Consider the following 17,050-nt stretch of genomic DNA (forward strand, 5'->3'; position numbering starts at 1 on the left):
GAAAATCTCAAGGCACCTGAGCCTGCACATGTTTAGAACTAAACACATCTGCCCTTCCTGCAAAAACAACAGGTTGAGGAATACCGCTAAATATGTCAGAGGAGTCTTGAAATCCAAGGAAGGGGAAAACTGAAAAACAGACACAGGCATTAAAAACCTCAACAGTCTAGAATTGTTTGATGTATAAAGTGTTAGCTTTATCTCCTACCACAGTTGTGGTTGCATTATTTTTGTTATATGAGCAGATTTGAACATGAGTAGAATATCAATGTTCCTTTAAATTTACATAAAAATGAAAGGCTGAAGAATTAAGTTTTAATGTGAAAGTTTAAGGTAGTTCACTATTTAAGGGGCTCAACTGTACTATTTCATCTTTATTTATTTATGTATTCTAATAAATATTTATCATGTGCCCCTATGTGGAGGGCATAGTTCTATGTGATGAGCTGAGCAGACAGGGTTCCTAATCTCAAGGAGTTGACAAATTTTTTTAGAAGTGAGGTTGTTTTTCCTAATGAAATGATCCAGGAAACCGTGTGTCAGAATTTCAGGAGGGTTAACAACCCAGATCGTTCATGAAAAAATATTAAGTTGGGAAGGAGACTTGAATAGGACTTAATAGGGAGATTTTAATGCAAAATTTCCAGTAGCAGCAAGCACCCTTCTGCTACTGGTAAGTTGTGTCCGACTCTTTGCAACCCTATGGACTGTAGCCCACGAGGTTCCTCTGTCCATGGGATTTCCCAGTCAAGAATACTGGAGTGGGTTGCCATTTCCTTCTCCAGGGCATCTTCCTGACCAGGGATCAAACCCATGTCTCCTGCATTGCAGGCAGATTCTTTATCACTGAGCCATCAGGGAAGCCCCCCTTTAACGTACCTCTCCACAAAGGAATCTTCATGATCTCCTTTCTGTATCTAGTTCCTGGCAGCAGTAGCAATATTATCTCCCATTTTTGGAGTGCCTACCACATGCCATTCTCACAACAGTCTCAAAACAATCCATTTCAGAAGAGAAAAACGAGGGCTTTGAGAGGCCAACTTGTCCAGGGTAGTGTAACCATTAAGATAACACTGGAGACTCCACCCCAGGTTCAGTCTTACTCCACAGCTTATTCTCTTTAATTACCACAGTCCACTACCCTCCCCAAGAAAGCAATTATTGTGGTTAGGCTCTTCTTACTTGATTGAAATCTCAACTTCCTTATGGCTTCTTTTTGAATACAAATAAACTAAAGAAAAATCTGAAATACATTTTCCATTACAAAAGTTAAGATTGATCTGCAGTACTTGTTTTTTTCCACACAACCGGCAGAAACAGCTTTTGGCAAGAAGCCAACCTTCAAAATGAGACTAAATTTCAAATGCTACATGGATGTGTTGGACATTTTTAAGAGTACAGGTGAATGTAAATAAATTTATGGGAGGGAAGAAACTATGAAATTATAAACAGGGAAGGAAATGGGCTTTTCCTTTTTTAAATACATTTTCCACAACATTAAGCAGTAGTAACATCTTGCTCTGCTAACTGTATCTTTAATAGTACATCCCAAGAACATAGCTGGGAAAATTACAGTGTCCTTCTTAGTGGGGGGAAAGCTGTAGCAATATTATTTAAAATATCATCTCTATAACACAATATAGCAAACGTATCAACACAAATATCGATAAATACTATTTATCACAGTATTAATCCTGTCTCTTCTTAGAGATGTTTTCATTATGTCATGCTGTCATGTCACACTCAGCTCACATCCACTTCGTCTGCAATACAAATGTTGCTCTAGCCCTTGACCGTACATAACATCATCAACTTAATAATCCTTTTGAAAAAGTTGTTTTAAATGTACTATCTGGACATGTCAGAGATCAAGGGGAGGCACTACAGTGTCCCCTTCTTCCCGAGAGCAAAACCTCTCTCTACTCTTTCCCCTGTTGCCAAGCCGGGTACTTGGCAGCTCAAGCCAAAATTAGGCTCAAATTATGGTAGCTAAGAGGAATATCCAGTTTGAGCCCTACTTTTATACTTCCATCTTAGTAATCTTATTATTATATGCTTGACTATAAACCATCAAATCCTTTTTCAATGAGGTTTGAGTTAAGTTAAAAACCTAATCTATCTCAGTCCTTGAGTTTAACCACCATCATGAGATCAAATGACATAGAATTAGTCTAGATCCACAGGTCAGCAAACATTTTCTGTAAAGGACTCAATAACAAATATTTTAGGCCTTAACAGCCATATAGTCTTTGTTGCAACTACTTAGCTCTGCTGTTATAGTACAAAAATGGTCAAAGACAGTACAAAAACAAATGAGTGGCTGTGTTCCAATCAAACTTTGTTTATAGGCATTGGGCCAGATTTGGCCAATGGGCCATAGTTTGTCAACTGCTGGCAAGAAAATTTATATAGTCTTTCACTTTTTATAGTTCTTCAAAGACCATTCTGTATAAAAGCCCCAAGTTACAAAAATAAGAGCAATCTGAAATCATAAGACAGTCAGTCTCCAATCCTGTAGCTTGGATAGCAGTTGGCATTTGTTTTTCACATGGACTATACAACACAACTCCAGTACTTTGGGCACCTCATGCGAAGAGTTGACTCATTGGAAAAGACTGTGATGCTGGGAGGGATTGGGGGCAGGAGGAGAAGGGGACGACAGAGGATGAGATGGCTGGATGGCATCACTGACTCGATGGACTTGAGTCTGAGTGAACTCCGGGAGTTGGTGAGGGACAGGGAGGCCTGGCGTGCTGTGATTCATGGGGTCACAAAGAGTCGGACACGACTGAGCGAGTGATCTGATCTGATCTGATCTGATCTGATACAACACAATTCAAAAGTGCAGGGTATACTCAAGAGTGGGCAGAAAATTGCTAAATATGCTCTACCCTTCAAATATACATAAATAGTTCTGATCCAGTGATGAAGTACCTTGAATCAGAGTCTCCTAGAAAACACCTTTCTTGGATGTCACCATGGGAACAGGTTAAGAGCTTTTGGGGGGAATACCTGCTCTCTTTTAGGCCACTATTCTTTTCCAGGTACCAGAGCACTGACTCACTATATAGTATCTAGATATTAGGAAAAGGAATAATTGGTTGGTCCTTCAATCTTTTCCTTTAGAGACATATATTCAGAGACTTCTATGGTCTTACAAACGCAGAAACAGAAGATATGTTTTTCCAAAGTAGGAGGCTAAAGGACGATAAATGTGTATGTTTCATAGTCTGCTGTTTCGTAGGCATAAATCTGTAAAGACAATTGTCCTCTTACTGTCCTCAAAATCAGCTTAAAGTTGAAATACTTATAAACAACTATACCAATAAATCTTCACTATTAATAGTTCAATGGCATATAGCAAGCACACTTTTGTATCATTTTATTACAAAATGAACTCTAAAGATTGCTATTTTTTGAACCAGTAGTATATCCCTTAGGACAGTGTTCCTCAAACCAGGCTACACATCAGAATTACCTGTGTCTGTTTTTAACATACAAATTTCTGGGCCCCACTCCCAGACTAGTGAATGAGAAATATTGGCTGGGCTTTACTTTGTTTCCTCCCAGAACTCTGATGGGTGTGGACAAAGTGATTAAATTCTCAGCACATATTCTTGTGAAGTAAATATCATTACTGCCTTTAGTTTAATATATAAACTATGATAAGACTCAGAGAACAAGGCCAAATATATACAGATCTATTGTTGTTCTGGTTAGAATCACCAATATCTATTATATCACAGAATAGAATTAACCAGGGGAAAACATAATACCTTTTTTTGAATTTTCAACCGAAGACTGCTTACTTTTCCCTCCAATTAATGTTTACTAAATTAGTAATTAAATATAAGATGAAGCCCAAATATTACTCTTTAAGAACATATTATTCTTAATAGTAGAATGTTGCCTGCCTGGACTAGCACTCTTTTAAATTTTTTCCTAATTTTTATCCATTTCTAGCCTTAAAAGTTTTTTTTTTTTTAAAGGGACCCTGAAAAAGGCCACCTGTGCTTCAAAGGATGGCACAAAAAAAGAGATAAGCAGAAATGATGGGGGAAAAGTCAAAACAGGACTAGAGAGCAGGTAGAATAAATGGATAGAACAGGGAAAATGTGTTTTATATTTATTTTCTTAAGACCAAAAATGTGTTTTATAAATGTGTCAACTCTGCACCTTGGTACTTAATAGCATTTGTAGAAGTGCTTCTTTTGTTTTTAATGTAATCTTTTCAAATCTCAGGTTAGCAAACAGCAAATGATGAAAAGAAAGATAAGGAGAGTAGGTCTCCAGATCATTCTCAATTGCTTTCACTTCCACCAAGCTGCTTAGCATGGGGAGATGAAGTTTAAAGGGGCCAATTTAGGGTCCCACTCTCTGCCGCTGTACATGTAGTAAGACAAGCATAAGTTGAATATGTGAAACTAGAGCAAAATAAATTTTACATGAATGAAATCTCAAGAAAATATTTTTGACAGTAAGTGCTTCAATTCAAACAGTCTATAGATTAAATGTGTGGCCATGGAAAACAAGCTGCAATTTAAAAAGTGGCTTTTTTTGTATACGTTAGATAATCAGAAACATATTAGATGATGGTCACGGAGATTTTTTATCTCAGGTATTCGATGCACAGGCTCTCACAATGAAAACTACAAAATCAAATGGAGAACCAACAATATCCCTTACTTGTGAAATTGCTACCCTTTCTTGAGGCCTATCCAGGAATAATATCTTACCATATAAAGCAAAAGAATAGCAAGAAAGAAGCAGTGAATGTTTTCAAAACTGAGGAAATGTAGGGAAAGCGAGCCAAATCAGTATTTACACTGGCAAATTCCGGTGACACCATCTAGTTATCTTGTGCTACTGTGCCCAGCAGCTCCTCTGGCTGCCAGATTCTATTGCCTTCAGGCTTTCTTTGCACTTTCTTGGTATTTGGAAGCTGCAAAGTAATTCTCCTTTTTCTTATAAAACTGACCCAAAGGACATCAAGGGAGAGAAGAGACATATTCCTTGTTTTGCAGGTGGATAAAATGGAAATTGAAGTTGAAAGCACAGATAACCCGTGTTGTGCCCATATACAATGAGTAGCAGCACCGAGGGGGCAGAAAACACGTGAATTTCAGTGTTGTGTTATCACAGTCAAGGCTTTGCAGGAGTCCAGGACCACAGCTCATGTGGCACAGGGTGGTGCTAATACAATCACCTTGTTCAGCGGTGGGCTAAAATAATTTATAGGATGAGAAGAAGACAAAGTGCTTTATATCTTTCCTTAAGATTGGCAGCTATTCTGATCAGTGGTGTTCTGACAATATCATTTATGGATGTTTTAGAACTTTCAGTTCAGTTCAGTTCAGTCAGGCTCTTTGCGACCCCATGGACTGCAGCACGTCAGGCTTCCTTGTCCATCACCAATTCCCGGAGCTTGCTCAAACTCATCTCCATCAAGTTGGTGATGCCATCCAACCATCTCATCTTCTGTCGTCCCCTTCTCCTCCTGCCTTCAATCTTGCCCAGCAGCAGGGTCTTTTCCAATGAGTCAGTTTTTTGCATCAGGTGCCAAAGTACTTTAGATTCCAGATGGGTCCTTCTTAGAACCAACTTCAGTGAGGTTTGTAAACTTTGTCTCCAGCTGCTTCCATATTCCATATCTTTCACCTCCCTTTTGCTTTTCTTATTTGCTTCCAAAAGCTCTAGATTAACATACTTCTCCTGGGGGCAGAGGCCGGCAAATGGCATTCCTGAAGACTCGTCCTAATGGACTGTATTCTGCACATTTTAAGTCCTTTCTTTTCATCAAAGTAGATCTTTTGAGGCTTTTTCCCCTGGGAGCTTTGTTAGTGAACTAGCTTATAACTTTATCACCGACATTGTTAAAAAAAAAAGGTGGTAAAGGGTGATCATGGCTAAGTGTTCCCAGCCTCTTTCATAACCAACGTAAACTAGCATTTTAAAAAGCAAAAGTGAAAGTCGCTCAGTCTCAGTTGTGTCCAACTCTTTGTGACCCCATGGACTATACAGCCCATGGAATTCTCTAGGCCAAAATACTGGAGTGGGTAGCCTTTCCCTTCTCTAGGGGATCTTCCCAAAGCAGGGATCAAACCCAGGTCTCCCACACTGCAGGCAGATTCTTTACCAACCACAAGGGAAGCCCTTAAAGAGCAAGGGGGGGCCTAATTAAAAAGCATGTGCTATGAGGATGTCAGGATGGCTGACACTGAAATGACAAATGAAAATTACTGTGGCACCGGGATCTATTTTCTCCCAGAAGCAAACACCATGGAGATCAGCAGCTGATTCAAATTACTTTTCCTCTCCTCCCTTTTGATAAATAGGAAAACAAACACACACTGTACCATCCTAAAAAGAAAACTCTGATTGGCCCACAGAGAATGAGTGCTCCACGTTCTGGTAGCTGTAAAATGATCGATTAATGCAGGAAAAGACCCTGATGCTGGGAAAGATTGAAGGTAGGAAGGCAAGGGGATGACAGAGGATGAGTTGGTTGGATGGCATCACTGACTCAATGGACATGAGTTTGAGCAAGCTCTGGGAGATAGTGAACAACAGGGAAGCCTGGCGTGCTGCAGTCCACAGGGTCACAGAGTCAGACATAACTTAGTAACTGAACAACAACAAAGGGGTCAAAGAGGGAGTGAGCAACACGGAGATGAAGAGGACGAGCACAGAAGTGAGATCTGGAATCTGCGGGGTTCAAATCCTGCCCCTCCATCACCACAGTTTAAGATATAAGGTGCATCCCTGAACTATTCTAAGCCTTGGGTTCCTCTTCTGCAAGTGGGGGAGGGATGAATATTTCTTTCTTAAATTTATTGGAGTATAGTCGCCTTATAATGTTGTGTTAGTTTCTGCTGTGCAGCAAAGTGAATCAGTGATACATGTATCTATTCTTTTATAGATTTCCTTCCCATTGAGGTCACCACAGAACATTTACTGGGTAGCTCAGCTGGTAAAGAATCCACCTGCAATGCAGGAGACCCTGGTTCAATTCCTGGGTTGGGAAGATCCCCTGGAGAAGCGATAAGCTACTCACTTCACGTTGTTGGGTTTCCCTGCTGCCTCAGACGGTAAAGAATCAGCCTGCAATGCAGGAGACCCGGGTTTGATCCCTGAATCAGGAAGATCCCCCGGAAGGAGGGCATAGCAACCCACTCCAATATTCTTACCTGGAGAATCCCCATGGACCAAGGAGCCTGGCAGGTTACACTCCATGGTGTCGAAAAGAGCTGGACATGACTGAGTGACTAAGCATGCACACAGAGCACTGAGTAGAGTTTCCTGTGCTATACAGTAGGTTCTCACTAGTTCTCTATTTTATACGTAGTAGTGTATATATGTCAACCCCAATCTCCCAGTTAATTCCACCCCCCTTACCTCTTGGTGTCCCTACATTTGTTCTCTATGTGTGTGTCTCTGTTTCCCCTTTGCAAATAAGTTCATCTACACCATCTTTCTAGATTCCACATACATGCGATATTATACTAATCTGTTTTTCTCTTTCTGAATTATTTAATTCTGTGTGACAGTCTCTAGCTCTATCCAGGTCTCTGCAAATGGCACCACTGTGTTCTGTTTTATGGCTAAGTAACATTCCATTGTATATATGTACCATGTCTTCTTTATCCATGTCTCTGCTGATGGACATTTAAGTTGCTTCCATGTCTGGCTATTGTAAATAATGCTGGAATAAACATTGGGGTGCATGTATCTTTTCTTGGGGGTACTCAGAGGCTTTCAGTGAGGAGTAAATGAGGCCATGAATACAGAATACAATATGTCACATGGTTAGTCACTCAAGGTCTGTCAGCTGTATTGTTACTGCCCTTTTTGACCCTCATCATCTACTCAACTTCCTTTTCAAATAACTTATTTAAGAACCTGTCTCTTATTTTTCACTTCAAATGATAGAAATAAAAAGTACTTGACTAGTAACAGTGTGTGAGATAAATATCTACACTTCTTTCGCATTTAGAGCCAATCTGTGATTCACATTTAAGTTGGCTTCTCAAAACAATTTCCAGCACATTCTACTTGCAGTCAGATGAAGTGGCAATTTTCTTAAAATATGGAGCAGTTCGGTGCTGGGCAGAACATGTATTCAGGCTCATAAACATAAACATTTTTATGCAGCATTTAAAGATGAACTATGTAACTCCAAAACGCTGCAAAAATATAAACAAAATAATTTCAGGAATAAAGAAATGCAGCTAAAGGAGAATGGAGAGGAAGCTAAAAAAGAATCCAAGTTTTCTATGGTGCAAGAAAGTTGATCATGGGTAAAAATTTGTTCTTGTGAATTTTTTTAGAGGAAGACAGTAGCACATTCCAGGAAGTATTTACACTAGATGACAAGCAACTTTGGTAATTACTCCTGATTCTGACCTTTTTCTAGTAGCCCAGGGTCGGCACCGAGCCTTTCTTCAGAGATGACAACCGTATAGTGATGCTGAGTGAGAATGCTCCGATGGAGCTGAAGCTCCCTTTGGCTGGAGGAAGAAGGCCTGTAGAGAACAGCCCTTCTGCCATGGCTGCTGAAGTGGGTCTCAACTGACTGTTTGATCTACAGGGGGAAAAAAAAAAAGAAGGTGTAAAAATTCGAGAGGAAAACAGGAGCACATTTCCTTTGAAGGAGATCATTAATGTAAATCGGGAGCCATTCAGAAAGTTGACTTTGAAGGTTTTCTCCGGCAATGCTCTGAAAGGAGCACAAGGACAAAAGCAACCTCATTTGTGAGAACTGAAGGTGAACTGTATTTTTCTCACTATTCCAGAAAGATGAAGATTTCAAGCCATTAAATACAGAGTTCCTGGCGGAATACTGTGATATACCGAGCTCAACTCTGCCTGAAAAATAGAAATTAATAGCGATGCTTTTCATCTGCATTGTGCTTTTCTGTAATAGTTCCAGCTGCCTTATCTTTTAATAGTTCTTTTAGGTAAACACAGTAGAGGAAACAGACCCAGGGAGGATGGATTTTGTGCCGGAAGGACATGGGGGACAGCTGAAAAGCAATCCCAGAGCTCTCTGCAGGCACAATGCTGTCACTTCTCTCCATCAGGATGCAGCAAAATTTCAGTGCCTCTCACTGAGACAGGATGGATCTTCATGTGAGAAGAGGAGGGTATCACTCAAGAACCATAGATTTTAGGCTCTTCCTTCAGCTGTTGATTGCTCCTCCAAATAAATATTCTTTCTCACAATGATGCTTGAAGTATCATTAACAAAAGGGAAGTTTTGAATTGGCAAGTAGAAAGAATGCTGACAATGAAATTCATTATATGGTTTAAGCCATTCCTAGTGACTCAGACAGTAAAGAATCTGCCTGCAATGCAGGAGACTCTGGTTGATCCCTGGGTCGGGAAGATCCTCTGGAGAAGGGAATGGTTACCCACTCCAGTGTTCTTGCCTGAAGAATTCCATGGACAGAGGGCCTGGCAGTCTACAGTCCATGGGATTACAAAGAATCAGACAAGACTGAACGACTGAAATACACACACACATACACATATGGTCTAATGCAGATACTGTGTGTTTTCCTGAAAATTTTTGTGATTAAACCTTGATAAAGTAGACATTTTTTACAACTGAAGGGAATGATAAGATTGGGTAGAAGTTAGGGCAAAAAAAATGGGAGAGGCCAAAGAAGAGGAGACAAAGGGTTGGAGAAGGCAGTTGAGGGGAAAGAGGTAAAAAATGAAATTAGGAATCCACATTACTTTCAGTGGCAGCTCTGAATCAAATTGTCCATTGGCCCTCAAACATAATTTGTACCATGTCTTTCACTCCTTAAATTTCTTCATTATTTCCCATTACTGACCGAATCAATTCCACATCTTTATCACAGAATGCAGGCCACCTGAACTTAAACCCCATCTTCCTTCCCTGGTCATGTCACACTTTTAATCATTTCCATTCCTAATCCTAACCTGCTACTTCATATAGACTCCACTGTGCCTTCTCACTACAAATCCTTCCTCTCTCTCCATTCTTCCATTTAGCAAACTCCAAATCAAGCAGTACTTCTTTGGAAAATTTTCATTGACAAACATCCTTCCATCAGCACTTACAAAATTGTGTGTCTCTCTGATTTGAGTTCCCTAACATGCAGCCTGCATTGCCCCTGTGTCTTTGGTAAACACTGCTGCTGCTACTGCTAAGTCGCTTCAGTCGTGTCCGACTCTGTGCGACCCCATAGTCGGAAGCCCACCAGGCTCCCCCGTCCTTGGGATTCTCCAGGCAAGAACACTGGAGTGGGTTGCCATTTCCTTCTCCAATGCATGAAAGTGAAAAGTGAAAGGGAAGTCGGTCAGTCATGTCCGACTCTTCACGACCCCATGGACTGCAGCCTACCAGGCTCCTCCATCCATGGGATTTTCCAGGCAAGAGTTCTGGAGTGGGGTGCCATTGCCTTCTCCGTGGTAAACACTACACATTCAATAAATGACCATATCAAGTAAAATAATGGACCATAATGCTCTATCAAGATCTGATCTTTGAAGATATGTATGAAAAGAAAGAAGAAACAGATTTAGATTGTTAATCCTTTGAAGGCAGGCACCATATTCTACTTTTCATTACATACAAATGATGGCTATATGAAAATCAATCTACAAAGCATGATATAGTGCAGAAGGACACAAAATCTGCAGCCAGGAGGCCGGCTTTGAATCTCTTGGTTCCACCAGCACTAATCCTATGACCTTGGACAGTACCTTCTTCCTAAGGCGGCTTCGAGGATTAAGGAGTTAGTATTTGTAAAGTGCTTAGAACTGTGCCTGGCATATGTGCTTAGTCCCTCAGTCGTGTCTGACTCTTTGTGACCTTACGAACCGTAGCCCACCATGCTCCTCTGTCTATGGCAATTCTTCAGGCAACAATACACAAGTGGGTTGCCACGCCTTCTTCCAGGGGATCTTCCCAACCCAGAAATCAAACCCAGATCTCCTGCATTGCAGGCAGATTATTTACCAGCTGAGCTACAGAGATCTGCCTGGCATATAAAAAGTGCTATATGTGTGTTTTTAAAATAATCATATGTCAAAAAGAGCAAAGAGTCGGGAACACGGTTTCCGTGTCTGAGCTTTGCCTGGCACACGCTAACACAGGCGTATAATATGTGTGTGATGAATACAAAGGGAAGAAAGAGAACACCAGCTACCATACCTTCTTGTGCATGATACTTTGGGAAAACACAATCAGATATTCCCCCTTGTTGCTGCTGCTGCTGCTAAGTCGCTTCAGTCGTGTCCGACTCTGTGTGACCCCATAGATGGCAGCCCACCAGGCTCCCCCGTCTCTGGGATTCTCCAGGCAAGAACACTGGAGTGGGTTGCCATTTCCTTCTCCAATGCATGAAGTGAAAAGTGAGAGTGAAGTCGCTCAGTCATGTCCGACTCTTCACAACCACATGGACTGCAGCCCACCAAGCTCCTCCATCCATGGGATTTTCCAGGCAAGAGTACTGGAGTGGGTTACCATTGCTTTATCCGTTCCCCTTGTTAAAGGACTGCATTTTATTGATAATGAATCTATTTAAACTCAAGAATTTAACTGAAAATTGGAACATAATTACTCAGCAAATGTTGTGATTGTTTTAGTGATAAACTTTTTAGAAGGAGAATTTGAAACCAAATACAGGCTGAGTCTTTGGACTCAGGAGTCAGAGGGAACCAGTACCAAGAGCTCACAGGAGGCCAAAATAAACAAAGGTGGGTCTAGGTGAAAGGGGAAGACAGATGCTTCCAAATATATCAGTGTCACTCAAGCAAAACGCAGTGTCCAGAATTCCCTTCTCACATTATTTTCTTTCGAAATCACAGGATGCTCCTCTCAGTTACAGCTGGCTCGGATACAGGAGTGACTTCCCATGAGAAGACTGTATTTTCAAACTTTACCTTCTTATTAATTTGAAAGATATAATCCCTCTTCCTCACCCCTCCCCTAAATCAGGATCAGTTTATGTAAGAACACCATAACCTTACCAGCATTATCTTACAGACAGCATATTCTAAATAGAGTATTAATTACTGGCCATATTTTATCATAACCTTTATAACACATTGAAATTTTAACTCACGTCTCAGACTACAGAGAATAAATAGGAAATGAGTGTGTCCATCAAATTAGGTTGCATTATCCTGTAATACAAACTGCCCCTGTCCTTGTAATATTTATAACAGCCTGTATCAGCAGAATGGCCCAATACCAAGGGGCGAGAGCGGTTTCAGCCGGTTGGACAACAGGTGCACTGCACTGTGTCTGTGAAATACAATTATGTCAACCGCACCAGCAAGTGCGGGATGATCAAACGCCCAGAGCAGCAGTTTTGGAAATGAGAGCTCCTGATGACTCCTACGATTTTGAGAATGTATTTTTAGCGGAAGAATACATTTAACCTGGCCATCACTACAACGACTGAACTTGAGACTTGCGGATCTGCTGGGGAGAATTTAGAAAAGAATGTGTGTTTCTGGCCATTTGACAGGCTGAACCCGGAGTCACTTCCCTGACTCCCTTCTTCCTGAGAGATCTGCACAAAAGTCTGTCGGAAATAGCTTCGCTAGACTACACGAAAGTTGTTTTCATACTGAACACTTACCATTTTTACTGGAAGGACTTCAATACCTGAAGTCTCTATGCTGCCTGAGGAAAAAGTGTTGTAATAAACTAGGTGGAGGAATAGATGCAGGGACATGGAGTAGAACAGCAGTGCGTGTGTGTATTAGACGCTCAGCAGCGTCCAACTCTTTGCGACCCCATGGACTGTAGCCCACCAGGCTCATCTGTCCATGGGATTCTCCAGGCAAGAATTGTGGAGTGGGTTGCCATTCCCTTCTCTAGGGGATCTTCCCAACCCAGGGATTGAAGCTAGATCTTCCGAATTCCGTCATATTCTTTACCACAGAGCCATCTGGGAAGCCATCAGAACAGAGGAGGGTTGGGAATCAAAAATCTGGACTTGGGATTCTGGCTCTGCCCCTGGCATGCTTCCTCCACTGGGAGAGTGACAGTCGTCTCCTCACATCAGAGTTTTCTCACATTTATAGTTGAAGTAACAAATCTTACTTCATGAGATTGTATGGGGAATTAAATCGTATTTCTATATGAAAGCATGCAGCACAGCATCCCCCCAATAAACCATGTGAAATATATACACGGAGGAAAAGGGGACGACAGAGGATGAGATGGCTGGATGGCATCACTGACTCAATGGACGTGAGTCTGAGTGAACTCAGGAAGTTGGTGATGGACAGGGAGGCCTGGCGTGCTGCGATTCATGAGGTCGCAAAGAGTCAGACACGACTGAGTGACTGAACTGAACTGAAAACTGAATAAAAATCATTATCATAATGTAACTGGTTTTACATTAGTAATTAAGTTTTTCAATTAATATAGTCTGGTCCCTGTCATAACTTCTATATATACCCTGGTAAATATTTCTCTCTGTAGGGCTTATCATCTTTTAAGGCAAAAATATGATTTCCTTATTATTTTATTGTCCATTTTCCCAAACCATAAAAGAAGGTAAAAGAAAGCATATATTTTTGTCTGTTTTGTTCACTTATGCTTCCCAAGCCGAAGAATGGTATACTTGGCACATAGCAGGCACATAATAAATTTTCTTTGAATGAATGAATACAACATATTTTTTTTTCAATGTGTAAAAGTCATTTTTATAAATACTAGCATGAAAGATTTGGATCAGTTCAGTTCAGTCGCTCAGTCGTGTCCAAATCCTTGCAACCCCATGAATCGCAGCACGCCAGGCCTCCCTGTCCATCACCAACTCCCAGAGTTCACTCAAACTCAAGTCCATCAAGTCGGTGATGCCATCCAGCCATCTCATCCTCTGTTGTCCCCTTCTCCTGCTGCCCCCAATCCCTCCCAGCATCAGAGTCTTTTTCAATGAGTCAACTCTTCGCATGAGGTGGCCAAAGTACTGGGGTTTCAGCTTTAGCATCATTCCTTCCAAAGAAATCGCAGGGCTGATCTCCTTCAGAATGGACTGGTTGGATCTCCTTGCAGTCCAAGGGACTCTCAAGAGTCTTCTCCAACACCACAGTTCAAAAGCATCAATTCTTCGGCGCTCAGCCTTCTTCACAGTCCAACTCTCACATCCATACATGACCACAGGAAAAACCATAGCCTCGACTAGACGGACTTTTGTTGGCAAAGTAATGTCTCTGCTTTTCAATATGGTATCTAGGTTGGTCATAACTTTTCTTCCAAGGAGTAAGTGTCTTTTAATTTCATGGCTGCAGTCACCATCTGCAGTGATTTTGGAGCCCCAAAAAACAAAGTCTGACACTGTTTGCACTGTTTCCCCATCTATTTCCCATGAAGTGATAGGACCAGATGCCATGATCTTTGGTTTTTGAATGTTGAGTTTTAAGCCAACTTTTTCACTCTCCTCTTTCACCTTCATCAAGAGGCTTTTATTACCTCTTCACTTTCTGCCATAAGGGTGGTATCGTTTGCATATCTGAGGTTATTGATATTTCTCCTGGCAATCTTGATTCCAGCTTGTGTTTCTTCTAGCCCAGCATTTCTCATGATGTACTCTGAATGTAAGTTAAATAAGCAGGGTGACAATATACAGCCTTGATGAACTCCTTTTCCTATTTGGAACCAGTCTGTTGTTCCATGTCCAGTTCTAACTGTTGCTTCCTGATCTGCATACAAATTTCTCAAGAGGCAGGTCAGGTGGTCTGGTATTCCCATCTCTTTCAGAATTTTCCACAGTTTATTGTGATCCAGCACAGTCAAAGGCTTTGGCATAGTCAATAAAGCAGAAATACACGTTTTTCTGGAACTCTCCTGCTTTTTCCATGATCCAGCGGATGTTGGCAGTTTGGTCTCTGGTTCCTCTGCCTTTTCTAAAACCAGCTTGAACATCTGGAAGTTCACGTTCACGTATTCCTGAAGCCTGGCTTGGAGAATTTTGAGCATTACTTTACTAGCATGCGAGATGAGTGCAACTGTGTGGTAATTTGAGCATTCTTTGGCATTGCCTTTCTTTGGGATTGCAATGAAAACTGACCTTTTCCAGTTCTGTGGCCACTGCTGAGTTTTCCACATTTGCTGGCATATTGAGTGCAGCACTTTCACAGCATCATCTTTCAGGATTTGAAATATCTCAACTGGAATTCCATCACCTCCACTAGCTTTGATCATAGTGATGCTTTCTAAGGCCCACTTGACTTCACATTCCAGGATGTCTGGCTCTAGGTCAGTGATCACACCATCATGATTATCTGGGTCGTGAAGATCTTTTTTGTACAGTTCTTCTGTGTATTCTTGCCATCTCTTCTTAATATCTTCTAAAAAGTGGTAAAAATTTGTATTTATAAATTTGTTTCAGTAGAATTTTGAATAGTGGCAAGAATGACAGAGTCAAATTCCTGAGCAAAATAATGAATTTACAGTAAAAGAATTCAAGAAAGAACTATATTATAAAGGCACTATATTTCTCAGTCAGCTCAGTAGCTCAGTTGTGTCCAACTCTTTGTGACTCCTTGAAATGCAGTACACCAGGCCTCCCTGTCCATCACTGTATTTCTCAGTTATTATTAAAAAGTCTTCATCAAGACTTACTACAAAAGCAAGAAATACAGCTTTTGAAAAATATAGTAGAGATGAGAAATAAAACTTGTTTTTTTTTCTGTATGATGGAAAGATTTTTTCCGGATTTATTAAAGTAGCTCTGTATTTATGACATCTTTTGATGTGTGAACACAAATCATAGAGTAGACCTCAGATGTGTGTCATATATAACTAAAAGTTAAATTGCCATGCTGTCTAGATTTCTGGCATTTTAGAAAGATTGTAGAGTCTATCATAGTGAATTACGTTTTAATTTTTCCACTACAAGAATACAGAATTTTTTTTTTCCATTGGCGAAATGTACCCTTATTTTAGAGAATTCAGGAAATAAAATGGATGGCATGTCCTAGGATGCATATCCTATACATTTTCTACTTAAACATTATTTATAATTGTAGGACAGTTTAGGAATTGCAGGTTTTCTGGATATACAAGCAGAGCCTCTGAGAATATTCCCTACTTACGTGACCTCTAGTGACCCTTGGCCTCCATCTCACAGCTGACTCAGCTACACCTTGAGTCGATCAGTGAATGATCACACCTTTCTCAGAACTACTTCACGACCCTGAGTACCCTCTGAATGCACCCCCAAACCGTATACTGGGGCTATCCCAGCACCCAACATCCAATGTAAGGCAAATTTACCCATCTGTAGCTCTATATAAATTCTAAACAAATAAGAGAGAAACAAAAGCAATAAATTTCAATATAAAAAAAAGGATCCACAATATTGCTTTGATGAAATGGCACCCACTTAAATAGCAATTGCCGAAACTCATTTTTACCTGTTCCTCATTCTCATTTTCCCTTTGACACTCTCACAGTTTATAGTTATAGACATGTGTTTACTATCTGCCCCTCCTACAAGTCTGTATGTTTCAGAAGGGTCTAGACTTGTCTGCTTTGGTCATTATTGTACAAACAGCTTACTGCTAAATAAGAGGGAATGGAAGGATGAATGAGCAAATGAATAAATGCTAAAGGCAAAGTATGAGTTCATTACTTGTAAATATACGCATGCCCTTTTGTTATTTTACTTACTGTCAGGTGAAACAATAGTAGGAAGTCTCAAAGGAGGCTTCAACATCTGCATCTCAAGTCATAAGGTATCCATGACCTCTTCATCCCTAATGACTCTCTCCTCTGATTCACTGCAACCACCCACTCCAATGGCCAGATCTTTTTCCTTGTGGTCCCCCAAAGAACCCCATCTCTGAAATTATAAAATAATTTACTCCATTCTCTGATTGCATTCATCTAATTCCAGCTCTTTTTATTTATCCCTAATACATCAATTCCTCAAGCACGAGTCTTTCCCCCTAATGCCAACTTTCTACTGGCCTGTTTTTCACCTCCCTTCTCCACATCTCAGATTCCAGGACCCAATACTCTCTACCTGGTCCATTAACTCACGTTGTTCACAGT

At 40.7% G+C, this 17,050-nt stretch overlaps 1 protein-coding gene across 47 annotated transcripts in view; it reads right to left on the minus strand.

The window, feature by feature from the left end:
- The window catches only part of CPED1 (cadherin like and PC-esterase domain containing 1), a 326,670-nt gene that overhangs the window by 280,072 nt on the left and 29,548 nt on the right, over positions 1-17,050 (minus strand). For 32 of the 47 annotated variants that reach the window (XR_015162215.1, XR_015162216.1, XM_086395901.1 and 29 more), the window contains one exon: positions 8,404-8,581. The exons of the other annotated variants lie outside the window; for them this stretch is intronic. Coding sequence is in view for 13 of the 32 variants with exons in the window: in XM_086395901.1 (XP_086252027.1) it covers positions 8,404-8,581 (178 nt within the window). In the remaining 19 variants the exon portion in view is untranslated. The remainder of the gene's footprint in view (positions 1-8,403; positions 8,582-17,050) is intronic. 47 annotated transcript variants of the gene reach the window in all.

Source organism: Bos grunniens, chromosome 4, assembly GCF_055505025.1.
Source record: "Bos grunniens cultivar Pamir isolate PY7600 chromosome 4, Bosgru_T2T1.0, whole genome shotgun sequence".
NCBI lineage: Eukaryota > Metazoa > Chordata > Mammalia > Artiodactyla > Bovidae > Bos > Bos grunniens.